Below are 16,201 nucleotides of genomic sequence, written 5' to 3'. Positions count from 1 at the left end.
GCTGAGCCAGAATTGTCTTATTAAAGACAAGCCAGCACAATGTACTACATATTATGAAGGAAAATAAAACATTTTTTCTGAAGTTTCAACCAGACTCTTCAGAATAAATGAGGTAATACAACAGTATGAGCCACTGAAGTGGCAGCCATGCAGCCAGATCCCTCATACTTTTTGGAGTTTAACTATAAAATTCCAGATAGAACTGCAGCTTCTGCAGTTAAACTAAGGAGCATCTCAGATACTCTTTGAAATACACTATATTAAAATGTAATGACAACTCAATTTTCAACTGTGGCCATCTAACATTAAATCTGTTTGGTTTTTTTTAAAAAAAAAAACTTGAACTTGCTCTGCAGACAAATGATTTTTACAGAGTAAAAGTAAAATGTATAGCTTTAAGTTTAATATCAGTGCTCTGTAGCATCAACTTAAAATAAATTCCAAACACAAAACACTATCTGAAACAAAAACATTGACACAACAGTTCTGTAGAATCAGATTTGGTTTCAACATTTTGCAACAGTGCAAATTACCCATTTCAGACGAAGTAAGAAAGAAGAGCATCCAGCAAACAATGTCACAAAAGATGAGCACAAAACAGATGTGGGAAAAATAAACAGCCTTCCTGCCCTGGAATTTGTAAAAAGGTCTGCAAAGAGCAAACAGGACTTCTCACTGCAATTTGACTTCTAGACCTATAAAAGGAGTCCCATGAGAAAAGACACTCGGATGAATAAAATATACTAAAAATAATACCGAACGTTTCCAAGGCTTTTAAAAGAAGAACATTGCTCTTGGACAAAGTTTTATCAAACATTTTGTAGTATTCTGCAATCAAAATGTAGCTATAATCTGATTTTTAAAATTCCATTAGAATACTGCATCTTTTTAAATACTGTCTTCCAAGACAGCCTTTGTCTATTTCTGATTTAACAGACATTTTTAGAGAAGATACTTGAAGTTGCTTTGACAAAAGTCTGCTAATACAGAATAATTACTGTAGGGTTTTGGGGTTTTTTTTAACTATAAATACAGGTGCCCCAGTACAATTCATGTAAGATGGTCTCACATTCCTTTGGTAAGTGATTAGCACCGCAGGCTTCATGGTCTCCTCCTTGTTCCAAGATGAGGAATGCGCTATGCATTGCCCTTAAACTATGTAGGATTAGCTATGAGAAGGATTTTTCACATCCGTGATTAACAAGGAATAACTGTTCACCCCCTTCAGGGCTGTTCAAAAATGTATTCTCTACCTGATCTCATTATTCTTCCACTACCTATCACACATGCGTGAAGGTATTAACCCTTCAAATGCTCAAATATTCAGACTGAAGACAGACAGTTGAGTAATTATCAAACACTTGAAGGGGAAGAAAATCAAAACATCAAGCAGCCTTAAAAAACAAGCACATGCATTAGCACCTCAGGTTGTAGACAATCCAACCTAGACCTTCCAGGCTGCAGTGGTCAGAAACTGTTCAGAATGTACCCCAACTGAAAAATTAATTCTCAGGCTTCAGTAATGAACTTGCACACCAAAATGAAGACCAGGATTCAGTGTGAAAAAAAGTTGGAGACTAACTTCTAGCTAAAGAGCTAAGAATTCATTCTAAGAGCTCAGTACAGCTTCCATACTATACAAAACAAGGTCGTAACGCCAATAAAGCTACTTTCATTGAGTCTACATATAGTCAAGCACAACAGGATGAAATATCATTGATTTATTGGCTGTTCTTTTAGCTATAATAGTGATACAAATGATTCCTGGAACAGCAGCAGTGACTCCACTGCTAACAGCACTTTTCACCAGGTGTCCTAAAATTCCACATTACCCTTTAAACTTCACATCTAAGTCTCTGTAAACTGGAAAAAAATAATCAGATTTTGCTTCTGTTAAAACTGCAAAGCTGCATCTTAAAAATAGACCACATTTGGCATCTTTTACAGAAGTCCCTGCTCCTGAACTCTGATCATGTAGCTCTGTGCAAGTGGAATCTGGGGTTTTTAACACTTTTTCTGCAACTGAAAGGGCTATGTTCTATCAGAGAATCAAAACCCAGAAAGAAAAAGTTCAGACCAAAATTAATTACTCTGGCATTAATTTACTGACACAACTCATATTTAAAGAATCATAGAAAATTCTGCTATTTCTCTTTTAAAAGTTACTGTTTTCCTACTTGGAATTTATATTTTATGGATATAGTCAAATAATTGGAGTAAAACTGCAATCTTATGCCACACATTATCAATACATAATAAAAAGATAGCGCATAGATTTATTTTAATCTCTGAAAAGCATGTTTTATTCCATCAATGATACAGTAAGTCTGCACACTAAGAAAGAACATACACATAATACAGTGTGACCCTTTCCTAGACTAGACAAAGAGAGCAGTACTAGTTTATTTAGTGTATTTTGAAACAGCTGCTAATTCCCTTGATAATTGCCCAGGCCTGGTAGGTAGTATTGCCCAAGACAATCTGTATTTGGTTTTTATCCTAGATGGAACATTTTATTTCTTACTCCATCCCGCTATGCATGCCTTTGTAAGATGAGATGCTCTGTAAAACGCCATACATTCAGAGATCATGGTAACTCATAAGTGAGTTTTGCTTTTACAATTTCAAAACTTGCTAATACTGCTTAAAATTTACCACATTTATGAGAATAGGTTAGAGCCCAAACAGATAACTCTAACCATGTAATACGTGAAATACAGCTAAAAACCACTTTTATACTGAATCCCATTTAATATCTTTGACAAGATTAACTCCTATGTATTGAGGTTATAATTAAGCGCTTGCTGCAGAAGCTGCAAACAGCAGTTTCACATACAGATTTATATTTGGAAAAGACATCCAAGTAGTACTTCAGTTTGTTTACCAAGTAGAAAAAGCTTTTCCTTGAAACTATGTAGTTGAAATATACTTTTCCTTCTGTGCTGTGACACATCTCTAAGTTTCAAATTGTTCATCTACAACATTAACAAAACTTTAATAATTTTCAGTACTACTCAAACACGAATAAGTAAACTCATAAGTAAACACTCTCTTCATCTTAAGTTTTAGTAACTCGTTTTAATGCACTTGTGGAGATGGAGTCCCAATAAATCACGAGTAGAGACAATTCCCTGGCTTGTTATTTTAGAATTGTGTTGTAAAAATTTAGAAAAATGCATGAACCATAACAAAACATTTAATTCTTCAAATAGTTCTTTCTCCATCATTCACTAATACATTGTAAGAAATGTGAAAATACAACATAGATAGCTTTCAGTTTAAAAGCTGTTTCAAGTACCAACTTGAAATGGTACAACCCTTACAGCATTCTTTTCTTGAACTCAGGATTTCAGCTTACTCACACCATGTAGTTCTGGAGGACGGGATTTCGGGAAGGTATGGGGGGGATAAATATTTAGCTCAGATATTAACTCAGAAGTTGCAGTTTTTCTAGAGCCTGTGAAAGTAACATTTTACCTCCACACTAGTTTTAAGCAGAAACAGGTTTCATGAGGTTTGTGGGTTTTTTGTTTGTGTTTTTTTCATTAGTTTATTTTAAGTCTACACAGATAGCTCTTTAGCACTATTAAGATGATAAACTGACATTTTAGAAACAAATTCTATTAATTCAAGTATCAAAAGTATAGGGGCTTGGCCTAGAAACATTTTAGGCCACACAAGTAACCTTTCTCACAAAAGTAATCAGTGGGACTACTCATGCAAACCAAGTTATTCACGTGGTAAATGTCTGCAGAATCAGACTACAAATTAGCATTTTAGGGGCATACTGCTGCCTCAATGGATTATTCACAAATACAGGAAGAAAAATGTGAGTAGTTTTCAAACGACTGCTGTAAACTCTTCCTATCCTGACATCTTTCGGATGTTTAACGTAGTCTTAGAATGATCATAGCTGGCATCTCAACTGCTAGACATAGAAAAATTATTAGGAAAAGTTATGATTAAAAACAACATTCCTATCAGCCAAAAAATAATTTTCCTTAAATGAAAAGGTAATTGTTCTGCTATATAAACAAGTGAAGAATATATTTAGCCTTCAAAACCTGACTACATTGTATTTCTGGAGTAAGTAGAACTGTAAGGAAATTTTAGACTTCAGTACCTTATAATAGAACTGGTTCAACAGTCTATAGCAGCTGTCTTCAACCAAATTTTATACTTCCCTCCAGATGACAATAGCTTGTAAAAACACTGGGATATTTTGAGCAGTAGCTGCAACACCACATAAGAAGGTGATCTTGAGGATAACAATTGACTACACTTTTAAAAAGTAATTTTCAAAGCTGTGTCTAATAATAGTGCTAGTTTTCAGAAAGTGGAGATTTTCAGTTTATCTTCACATTGTTTTCTTAAGAGACTATTTCAAACCATCATAAACATCACACCCAAGATGACAGCTTCATAAAGAAAGAAGAAACAAGTATTTAATTTTACATTCTCATAAGGAATCATTTCAAAAGGTTTTGTCTCCCATAATAAGCAGTGGTCTCTAGAAATTCTTAAATGTTGTGGAAATTCTCCATACCTCGACCCTTTGTGCCCTCCTGCCATGAAGCATACTGAAACCCACCACTGATACATGACTGTGGTCTATGTAAGAGAGGTTCAGAGAACATAACAGGTCACATCCCAATCCTTTCTTTATGAGACCTGTCATGTACAGCATGGCCATATACTCTTGAGAGGTCCAACTCTTAGGAACATGGGCTCATTATATAGGTTACTAGTTAATATAGAAAGTCCTGCAGATGTTAAATACAGGACAGACAAGATCATAATTAATCCAAGAGTTTTTGACACTGCTTCAGGATGTACACAAAGGTACAAGCTGTCCCATTGAAAAACGGGCTGTACATACTGAACTTCAAAGAAGGTTGTTTCAGCAGACAAAGCATCTACACAACACAACAGACCGTGCGATTCAGCCATTCAAGATACAGGCTGTGAAGAAAGCCATACTAATGGCAGACTTACTAGCGCAGGCAGTGTTGTACCAAACTGGTTTGGACCAGAGCTAGCACCCCCTTAAGAGCTGAGCCTTCAGACAAGGCTGACAGATTATAACTAGACGAACTGCAGTGTATACCCATGTGACTGAAGACTTTTCAGAGAAATATCCAACTAAAAGGGTTATAGCAAAATCATCTTCAGCTTCACCAGGGTATCTCCAGCAACTAAAGTTTCCAACAAACCTAAAACTTATTTGATTAAGTTGCTAGCTTCCATCTTGTTTTTTCTCCCAGTTCTTATGTAGTAGGTACTACCATACGATCATTTATTGCTAACTGAACACTAACTTTTACAGTGGGGCTGCTGTAGTAACAATCACTTGTTACAGCAGTATTTATTGCTGTTTTGGTTTCCATTGCATTTCTGTAATTACACTGGTGTGACACAAATTCCTGTTATGGAGCATATTAGCTGAATAGCTTTGTGCACATACCACTACATATATCTAGTATACTAGAGATTTGTTGTTGTTTTACTAAACTATAAGAGAAACATTTTTATCCACCTGAGAGGTATACATGGATTTAATCAAATCATATCTTAAATAGTTCTCTTCTGAAGAGAAGGTTGAGAGATTAATTTTGCAAAGTGCTTCAGGTCTTCACTTCCCACAGAGGGAGTTGAGGATATTCAGCATCTTCCATGATCAGATCTACAAATGAATATTCATGACAAGTAGCACACCGATCAACCAAACAGTTCCTTGGATATCAGAGTAACTGTTCTAAAAAGAAATGATCTTGTAACTGAAATTCCAGTTAAAAAACAGAAAATCCAAAACCACCACTTAATCTGGAGAGATAGATTTATTCCCCCCCCCGAGAGAAACTACTGTGAAAGTCTGTTCTTCACATTAAAGACAGTACTGAACTACAGCAAACATTTTAAAATTCAGCCTGTACACACCAGCACAAGATATTCCAACACAAGGAATATTATACATGAACAATCTTATAAATCAAACTGAGTTCATTTAAGTTGCAGTAAGGTTCACTTATACCTTCCACTGGCATGCTAAAAGGACTGCATCAGGTATTCTTTGACAGTAGCTTGGCACATTGCACTTACAGTGGAAATGTGACATCTTACACTTACACGTTGAAAAAAAAAAAGCTTTAAAGTGCTTGCTATCTAATGTATAAAAGAAAATACTTGAAGGAAGTATCCACAAGTTCCCTGAGAAATCGTTTTGAATTTCAGAATCCCGAGGAGATGAATTGGCTGTCAGATAACAATGTGCCTTCATCAGATGGACTTGGCAGTTGTAAACAAGAGGAATTTTCTCAGCTTTTCCTCACAAATATGAAATATTTGCTCTTAGCCAACAGCTGGGGTGGTTTAAAGATATCCTGCATATATATTCAAATTACAAGTCACCCACACACCTAACAGTTGACTGAATTCCAGCAAATTAAAGAAATTCTGACAAGTACTGGAGCAGATGCAAAATAATTCTCAAGACAAAACAGAATCTAACTTTTGTCTAAATGACTAAACTTTCAAATGTCATCCTTTGCCTGCTGAAGGGTGAACAAAAGAACCCCGTAAAAGTAGCCACAATTATCAGAATTTCTCTTTGGAACTAGTATCTTACATAACTGGAAAATATCTATTGTTTTCCAAAGGATTTTACAGATTTATCAAGAAAAAAAACAAAGAAAAAAACAGACAATGTAATGGCAAAATGTGAACACAGCAGACAGATAAGTTTTAACTACTGAAGTTTCTTTTCCTAGTATTGCAATTCTATACTTCAGAAACCTTACCACTAAAAGCCTCAAAATTATGACACAAGTTAAAATAATTTTGGAAATATTGTTAATAAATAACATAGCAGGATCTTGCTTTGAGATAATCAAGAAATAAAGCTGACGATAAACTGTTTTAAAATTTAGCAAGTATTTGGTATCTCGGTGTCAAACCACATTCACAGTGAAAGCATGGATCTTTTAATGTTTATTAATGTTTCATGTATGTGTACTTACTTTTGCAATGTGAACTACACTGCTGTTTAATTTTTTAGCTAGACCCTATAAACCAAATTTAGGAATGTGTATATATTATTCCAATATATCCCTCAGCAGGAGAAGCTGTACTAAATTTCTATACTTTGTACAAAGTTAAAACACATTGTAAAAAAAGCATTGCATTAACTATTTTAATATGACTGAAAAATCTGTGCATTTCTAAGAGCAATCAATCTCATTAAAATTTATTCAGAAAACTTTGCACTATATAATAACACTTTCAATTCTTAGGTCAAAAAGTTACTCTGGTTTATTTGAAAAAATGAGGTAGTTATCTCAAGTACATGATATTTCAACTATTACAGAAATATCATAATTACACTCTTGAATAGCTTTGTCTATATGACTGAACCATAATGGTTTGTCGGGTTTTTTGTTTTAAACACACAGCAGCTGTGGATAACATAACTTTAATAAGACAAACAGAACGTCTAGGCCAATTCTGCCTTTCACTGGAGTAAATTAGAAATACTTTTATGAAGTTAATGCAGAAGAAAATGAAAGAGTAAACAAGACCTCAGAGGCAACCTTAAAGAAAAAAAGGTGATATAATGAAAATGCAGCAACTAACATTTCTAATAATGAAGACACTAGAGTTCGATATGAACATACATTAATACAGTGGCATTCTTAGACTTTCCTAGCTCCAGACAGAAATTGTATCAAACAATCAGCATGTTGCCTTTAAGGAGTCCCAAACAGTACAACACATTTTAAAAAATATTTTCATTTGAGGAAATGCAACAAAATAAGGCTCGTACTGAAAATTAAGTAACTATTATAAAAAGCTAAATCAGTTTGGGAATTACTCATTTTCTATGTCCTACTGAAACCAAGAAGGTGTTTGCACCTCAACTTCACCAGACAAGATCCTCCCATCCTCACTCCATTCTCTCTCCCCACAGTACTCAGTATTTTTTTCAAAGTCCAAATCCAATTAATTTTTGAAACAGTTCATGTTTTTTCCAAGCCTTTGTAAAAGCTTTAATCATATAAAAACTGCAGTAGAAGTCAATTACTGCTTTCATACTATGTAACAACACTTCGTAACTAGCAGTTACTTCCAATAAGACATTGTATAAAACATCCAACATCTCCAAGACTAACATCTAACACTGTACCTCAGAGAACAGGCTTTTTTAGGTGTATTCATGTTTGAAAAAGTCCTTGTGGAAAAGTATTTGATAGTATTCAAGGTATTTCCTACACGACAAGTGCAGTTTACACCTCAAATCGACTGCTCATGAAAGCTTCCCCCACCCGAGTCCTATGCGTACTGCTTGAGAATCGCTTACTTCTCTTGTGTCTCAATAAGGATAGATGTCCAAAGTTTAAAAAAACAACAACAAAAAAAAAAAAAAGAGGCCCAAGTACCTTGGCACAGAACTGATTTGATAAAAAAATAATTCTCATACATTTAGAATTAAAAATACTTACAGTCTCTCCAGTTCTTTTAAATCCTGGAATGCTCCTCTCTCAATCGCACTAATCTTGTTCTCCATGAGCTGACTGAAACACAGAAATTTTTATATATAAGTTTTAATAGCTCTGAGAACCTGTTGCATTAACAGTAGTCATTTAAAGGCAACAACATATTAATTAAAACAGTACAACAGTTATTCTAGAGTGACATCCACTTCAACCTTCCAGACCCTGTCATCAACACATTACATGGACTCCTATACCCAAAAGAGGAAAAAAATCCTCGGTAAAAGAAATAGGTATTACATTTGCTCATTTACTTTAAGAGTTCCAAGTTAAAAGGTTACACATATGCATACATGCTGTGTGCACACACGCACATACATCATTGTTCTTGAGCAAGTTTTAAGACCCCAGTTGAACAGTATGAAGGTGATATTAGCGTCACATGAGAATAGCAAAACAAAACCACAGAACTGTGGTGTTGGGAAACAACATCAGTGAAAGCCTGCAGAGATTGTAACCATAACAGTATTTTTGTTTTGTAAAAAGTTAAAAATTTCTACAACATGATATTCTGCTTCAGAGAGAAACAGAAAAGGATTTTATATAGCCTTAACAAATAAGCTAAGTAAATCCTGCAGTATTTTAAACTTTGTATTAGTTAGATTTAAAAACAAAAAAAAAACCAAACAAAACAAACACATAATTAAGAGCTTCATAATGCTTGAAACAAAAGCATTTACAAAAAACCCAAAACAAACACAAAACCAAATCATTCCTTCCTCAAACTCACTGTTAAAGTGTTTCCTCTTTACCCAGAAAATGTAGAAAAGCATAATCATCACCTGGGACTTGCTCTTAAATTCAGTAAAGGAATAACTTTTTTTTCCTTAATGAATTCCCTTACACTTCAGGTTGAGAGTACCCATTTTCAGTGTGAACTGTAAAATTCCTAACCTTAAACTGAAGTCACCCCAACAGTTTTTCAACCAATTTTAGCAACTCTCACTTGTAAACTACATGCAAAATTAAATGCTCAAATTCTGATCACCTTAAGGAGAGATTAAAGAAATTTAAACAAATTATTTTTAAGGCAATTGCTGATTTATTCATATCAGTGTGTAGCACATGGGGGAGGGGCTGTAAATTGAGACGCAACAGCACAGTAGTTAAAAAGTGATAACCCACCCAGTTTATACACTGAAAGATAACTAGTTCAATGGGTTTTATAACAAAATGTAGCATCAGTCCTAAAAGGTATCAGTGATAGAGGAAAACTTACAGAACTCGAAGGTGCCTTAGACCAGCAAAGTCAGTCTTGGTGATTCTTGTGATGTTATTTCCGTTAAGATCCCTAAGAAGAATAATTTACAAGCAGCAAAATTAAAACATTCAAAAGTTACTTTTAAATGGTTCTGTTTGTTTCCGTAGGCACAGCATTTTCAGAAATTAGGACATGTAAACGAACCCAATGAACAATTCCTACAACATCATGTGAGTTCCTGATTTCCAAGTGACTGAACGAAGGTTTAACTTGAAAGCAGTAGTTTCAAACTTTGTAATAAGAGACCCTTACGAAGTTAGTTTTGCCTGCCATTATAAAGCTCGCATTTGTGTTTAACAATATCGAAGAGTCAAAACCTGTCTGAACATGGTTATAACTGCATTTAGAAAACCACTAAAGCTACTATATATATATAAGCTACTGTGTTTGATTGTTATAAAAACTAGATAAGTAACTGAAATCAAGGCCATTTTCACCATTTTTAAGCAGCTCTCAGCTTTCATAGTACTGCTACAAAGGCAGAATAGGGCTTAACTTCCTGTAGCCAACATTAGCTTTCAAACAAACATAAGACTGCTGGAAGGTAAGTGATGGGAAACATTTTATGAAAACTAAACTCTTCACTTGCTGCACAGGAAGCTATTCTGACTGCAGAATGCAAACTGTGTTCAAAAGCAACAGAAAACTGTATTTAGGCCCTAACATTTCCGTTACACTTCAGCACTACTTTCTCTTCTGGAATTATGTGCCCCTTTTTCATAGCATTTTGGGGTCAAGATATAAACTTCCATCAATTCCAATCACCACAAATAAAACCAGACTTTGCAATTCCTGAGGTATGCCATTAGGAAGTGGTATTACATGGAAACTATCCTTACAATTACAGCTCATTCCCAATGTATCTAGGAAAAAAAAATTTTTTTTTTTTGTGTTTATACCACATGTGGCCAAGACACCACTGTAAAGAAACCACACAAGTCTCAGCAAAAACGTGTCCCTGATACTTCCTGAGTGAAACTCATCAGTCGAGACGTGTGCTCATAGGCCAACATTTAAACGACTTATTGGAGAGTAAAAAATAACGTGCTCACCTCTTCCACTCCTTAGACCCTTCTGAAAGGCAGCCCGATATGATAAATAACCGACCACATCCTTGCTCTCTCTCAAGACTGGAAAATACCCTGGCCAGAGGGTACCGAATGGTCTCAAAAAGCGGATGGGGGGAGGGATCACAGTTTGGGCACAACTTAGCGGCGCGTGAGTGGGAGAGAGGCTAGAACACCCCAGCGTGCCCTCGCCCAAAGGCAGATGCGCGCCTGCCCCGGGGCTGAGCCCCGCCGGGCTCCAGCTCCATGCCAGGACAGCGGGCGGCTGCGCGCCCCCGCCCCGCGCGGAGCCACCGCGGCACCCGCCGCCGCCGGGGCGGGAGCGAGCGCTGCGCGCCCGCGGAGCTCCGCCGCCCGCCCCGGGGCCTGCCTGCCCCCGCGGAGCGCCGCGGCCCGGCTCCTCCCCGGCGCCTCGGGGAACGCCAGCCGCGGTAGCGAAGTTTGCCGGGAAATGGGCGCCGGCGGGGGGAGAGGCCGCTCCGCCGCCGCCTCGGGGCGCCCCCCGGGCCGCGATGGTGCCCGCCCCGCCGCCCCCGCTCCCACTGCCCACGGCGGCGGGAGCCGCGCTCCGCACCGCGGCTTCCCGGGATGAAAGGCAGTGGCTTGGGAGCAGCGTCCACCTCTCCCGTGTCTCCGCGCATCGCCGTTAAACGGGCACCGCCAGCAGCCGGGAGAGGGAACGGAAACACCCCCCCACCTCCCCCCGCCCCAAAGGGCGTCGGGACCCCAAACCGGGCCGGCTCCGGGGACCACCTCTGCCCCGCCAGCCGGCGGGAGCCCTGACGGGAGCCGGGGGCCGAGGGGCGCCCGCCGCCGCCCCGGCCGGGTTACTTACAGCCTCTCGGTGTTGCGGGGGATGTTCCTCGGGACGCCGCGCAGCGCCAGCCCGTGACAGTCCACGGTGCTCCCCGAGCAGGAGCACTGCGCCGGGCACGGCTGCGGCGCCACCTCGCCCGCCATCGCCAGCAGCAGCCCCAGGGACAGGGTGAGCTTCCCCCAGCCGCACATCATCACCGCCCGCTGCCGCCCGGCCGGGGCCCGCCGGCCTCGGCCCCGAGGAGGCGCGGGGCGCGCCGCCCTCCTCCTCGCCGCGGGGAGCGCTCGGGCAACTTTCAGGGTGCGGAGAAAGCGAAGTCCTTTCTATCCAAAGCCAAGACGAGAAAACAACCCCGGCAGTGAGGTGGGTGGCACCGATCCGCGGCTGAAGGCAACTTCGCTCGGAGGGGGGCCGGGCCCGGGCCCTCCCTCGCTAGCCCGTCGGGTGCCGGGAGAGGCGGCACTTGGGTCTCGTCTTCAGACGCTCCCTGCGAAGGCGAAGCAGACCCACGGGCTCCGGGTACGGCGGAGTTTGGCCAGCTCCTTATCTTCCTCCTCGCCCCTTTCAAAGCCGGGACTCCCCTCCGAGCCCCCGGCTCGAGGCCGCGGAACCCCGTCCGCCCAAACGGCGCGCTTCCTCCGCGGCGGGCCGCGCAGCGCAGCAGCCGCTCCCACGCGCGTCCCCCGCCGCGGGCCGCTCACAGCCCCACGGGGGGCGGCGGCGGGGCTGACACCGCGCACACACCGCCCTGCCAGAGGCGCCTCAGCAAATCATACCCCTCTCGCAGGCATTCATCAAACTGTCTCACGGAAGGAGGAGGGAGGGAAAAAAAAAAAAAAGTCAAACACCCAAGATGATGTTGGGCTTGGCTTTCCACCCCCCGCGCCCCCTCCTGCTGTAAGCTCCCAAGCCAAGTTTAGCAGGAAAGGGCTGGTCCTAGAGCACGATAATAATAAGCAGCTCGAGAAGTGATTCGTTGCCCTGCTGGAAGGGAGTTCATCCACGACCTCCTTCTCCTCGGTGACAGATCACAGCTATAGATCCTCCTGTGATCCCGGGAGCACGGCGAGGCAGACCAGAGAACAAGCGATGTGCGGCGAGAGCGGGAGGGGGTGGGGGGGTGCGTTATTCTGCTCCCCGCGGTCTCCCGGATACCGTGGCTTTGCTGCGGCAAAGGCACCTGATGGGAAAGGTAGGAACTGCTCAGTCCTTCCAGGTGAGGCCAGTTCAGCAGCTCCTGGGGTTGCTGCAGGAAAGGGAGCAACTTTCCTCCTCTCCCGGAGCCCGCCGAGGCACAGCGCCTCGGGAAGGGTTTGCGCCCCTTCCCCCGATCCCGCCGGTGCACCTGAGCTGCCGGTGCTGGTACCGAACAGCTCGGCCCGGCCCTCGGCTCCCTGGCGGCGGCGCTCCTCCGGCGCAGAGGGAAACGGCGGAGAGGCGGAGGGGGGGGGGGGGGGGCGCGGGGGGGGCAAGAAGCGGGAGAAGGGAGGCGACACGCCGGCTCCTTCCCTCGCACCCCGAGTCTCTCCGCTTGAACAATAGGATGGCACCGCCGCTCTCCTCCCCGCTGCAAGGTGCCTGCCGCCGCCCGCGGAAAGTGCTCCCCGAGAGCGGCCGCCCGCCGAACGGCCGCCGGCACCTCGCCCAGAGCTCCCCACGCGGCCGCCACTCGCCTCGCCCGGCGCGGCGCCCTTCGCCCCGCTCCCACGGAGCCGGGAGTGCCCCACGCGCCGCCCTATATAGGGGCGGCGGGGCCGCGCCTCCCCGGCCCCGCCCGCAGCGCCCCGCGCCGCGCTCACTGGCTGCGCCGCCGCCCGCCCCGGCCCGGCCCCGGCCCGGCCCCGGCCCCGGCCCGGGCAGCGCGAGGGGGGGGGGGGCGGGGGGGCTGCGCGGCGACGCCGACAATGAATGAAAGTTGGGGCAGCGCGGAGGCGGCGGGGAAAGCAGGTCCATCCCCCCCCCCGCCCCCCCCGCCCCGGGAGCGCGGCGGAGCTCCCCTCTCCATCCACCCCCCCGCCGCGCGGGGCGTGGAGTTGTGGCGCGGAGTTCGGGAGGCAGCCGTGGCCCGCGGGTGTCAGGCGCCCCGCGGGGCAGAGCGGGGCAGAGCGGGGAGCGGGGGGGAGCGGGGCCGGGGGGGGAGCGGGGCCAGGGGCCGCCGCGGCGCTTGTGCGCGCTCTGCCTGGGGAGGGAGGGGGCTGGAGCGTCGCCTGCTGCACTTGCAGAGATCTCGGACGTCTCGCCGAGGGTCGCCTTGTCAGTCTTGTGCAGCGGTCGCTGCGGAGGGAGAAAGAGGATTTTCTTGGCGTTTTCTTCGGTTGCAGTTTTAGTGTGCAACACGACAGAATCTCTCATAAATTATTTTCGAAAGTAAAATGAAATGGGCAAGTGTTATTCCATACGTTAAAATATGTCGAGTAGCAACATTAAGACTGCTGTGCTCGTTTAGAAAACGCCTTCCATTTCAAAAAATTGTATTCTAAATACACACAATGTTCCTGATAAATTTTCCCGAAGTGTTGTTTATTGTCAGTGCGTCTTCAGCATTCTTAGGAAAATGCTAAGTGCATCAGGCTCTTAAATAAATTTTAACCGGTTTTAGTTTTCCTTGCTCATGAATTCAGTTCCATGCGATTTATAACAGCTCTTGAGACCCCAGTAATAGGTGAAAGTGATTTGTCTTTCGTAGATGGCAACCCCCAGCAGGGATGACTAAGCCTTCAGCAAGGTGTAGTTTGGAAATGCTCAAGGGAGTCCATAGTTTTCTTCCATATGGCTGGGTCCAGCTGAGTCTCTTCATCCCTGGGGTCTCTGCTACACAATCCCTGCAAGAGGCTTACTGACTCTTTTTGCCCATTACCACGAGGACAAATTCTGTTCTCAGAAACGCTATTCTAGATCCAAGTTAACCTGCTGAAGTGAAAGCTGGCAAAGTTACTCCTAACTTCTCTTACCGTAGAATGTGAGCCAAAATGAAAATTGCTAAAAATGTACATACCTACAAAAAACTTTTATTTTTTGATCCATTTGTTTAGACAACATCCACTAAATATGATTGTTGCACTGCTTTCAAATGCTAATAATGGCATCTCAGGTCTTACAGAGACACAGAGATACTCCCCTTTTTTAGATTGATGCAGGAAGGAGAATTCAGTGACTGTAAGGAGAATACAACAGCTTCCATGTATAAATGCTTTCACTCTTTTCTCCTGTTCGATTGTTTTCGGTCTTTACAAAGGATTTAGAAAGGAATTTTCAAGTTTCCAGCAAGCAACAGAAAAGGAAAAAACCCAAAACTTAATCTAACATATTGCTTTCATGCTTCTACTGAAATCCTTTATCTTATAACTCCAGGCAGACAAAAACCAGAAAATACAAATGTTAACCATTCAGTATTTTTCATGATTTGTTTCAAGTACCAGCAATGTGCCTAGTGCTACAGAAGACACAAAGAGAAGAAATAATAAATCTTTTTAATATAGTAATTCTCAGAAAATCTGAATCAATTCTTGAAGTGTTAAACGTTGCTAACCTACTCTATGCAGAGCTGATTCAAAATCTGAAGTGGTCTTCATTTAATGTACTTTGTTTTCAAAGAAAAGTATACTAAGTACAAGCAAGATCAATTTTTATTCCTATTTGGGGGGTTCATTGATTTTTAACATGCCCACCTTTGAAGCATACCTTTCATTCATTCAGATTGATTTTCCTGAGTGTCTGGCCTGCCAGCACATTGAAACTCTCTCTTTGTGATCTAAACTCTTCAATGGGAGAGCTCCCAATGTCTGAAATTGTCTGAGGACGAGGCCTTCTGTCAGACATGGTATGGTATCATCACTGAAGTATGAACCTTGCCCCACAGAGTGCCCTGTGGCTGCTTCAGTTGCCTGCAGAATTAATTCTAAGCCACTTACAAAGTTATGAGGGAAAATATTCCCACAGAGGAAGAAGCTGGGGGAAAAATATAGCAAGAAGATATGTTAAGAGAAAAGCAATTAGAAATGTTCATCAGTAGAAGAGCAAAACTTTTGTTACAGCTGTTTCAGAAAATACTGACGGCAGCTAAAAGCAGTTTTCTGTTCTCCTGATTTCATTATACAACATTCCGCCCTTTGGAGGTAATCTAAAGGGATACTCAAAAAGCTAAGAAGATCAGAACTTTTAGCATAAGGAGATCAAAGTCAATAATAATAGGTAACATCTTCAGAACAGGATTCAGAACATCAAAATAGAAAAAGCTGCTACTCACAATTGAGGTTGGTAACAGTGACTACGGCTGAGCACAAAGCTATGTGCTGTGTAGATACATCTGAGTGAGCTTGCTGAACATGAGCTTGACTACAGCTTTATAAGGAAAGTATACCTGAAAGATACTGAACCAAGTGACTCATCAATCTGTAAATATTTGAACGTCAATAAGGTGATAGAAAAATGGCCAATAGAGCTACACCAAGAAAATACAGTATAAACTAGTATCCTTCTTTGACAAGGTAACTAGCATCTGGGTAAGGGG

The 16,201-nt window shown here is 42.5% G+C and overlaps 1 protein-coding gene across 7 annotated transcripts in view; it reads right to left on the bottom strand.

Annotated features, from left to right (window-relative positions):
* Positions 1-13,382, bottom strand: part of SLIT2 (slit guidance ligand 2) — a 266,766-nt gene extending 253,384 nt beyond the window's left edge. For all 7 annotated transcript variants that reach the window (XM_074822234.1, XM_074822236.1, XM_074822235.1 and 4 more), the window contains exons 1-3: positions 11,710-13,382; positions 9,766-9,837; positions 8,496-8,567 (exon numbers count right to left, since the gene is read on the bottom strand). In XM_074822234.1, the coding sequence (XP_074678335.1) occupies positions 8,496-8,567; positions 9,766-9,837; positions 11,710-11,885 (320 nt within the window). In that variant the 5' untranslated portion in view covers positions 11,886-13,382. The remainder of the gene's footprint in view (positions 1-8,495; positions 8,568-9,765; positions 9,838-11,709) is intronic.
* Positions 13,383-16,201: the final 2,819 nt, after the last annotated feature.

This window comes from Strix aluco, chromosome 4 (assembly GCF_031877795.1).
Source record: "Strix aluco isolate bStrAlu1 chromosome 4, bStrAlu1.hap1, whole genome shotgun sequence".
In the NCBI taxonomy this organism is placed as follows: domain Eukaryota; kingdom Metazoa; phylum Chordata; class Aves; order Strigiformes; family Strigidae; genus Strix; species Strix aluco.
Note: the sequence above shows the minus strand (reverse complement) of the source record. Positions and strands in the feature narration are given on the sequence as shown.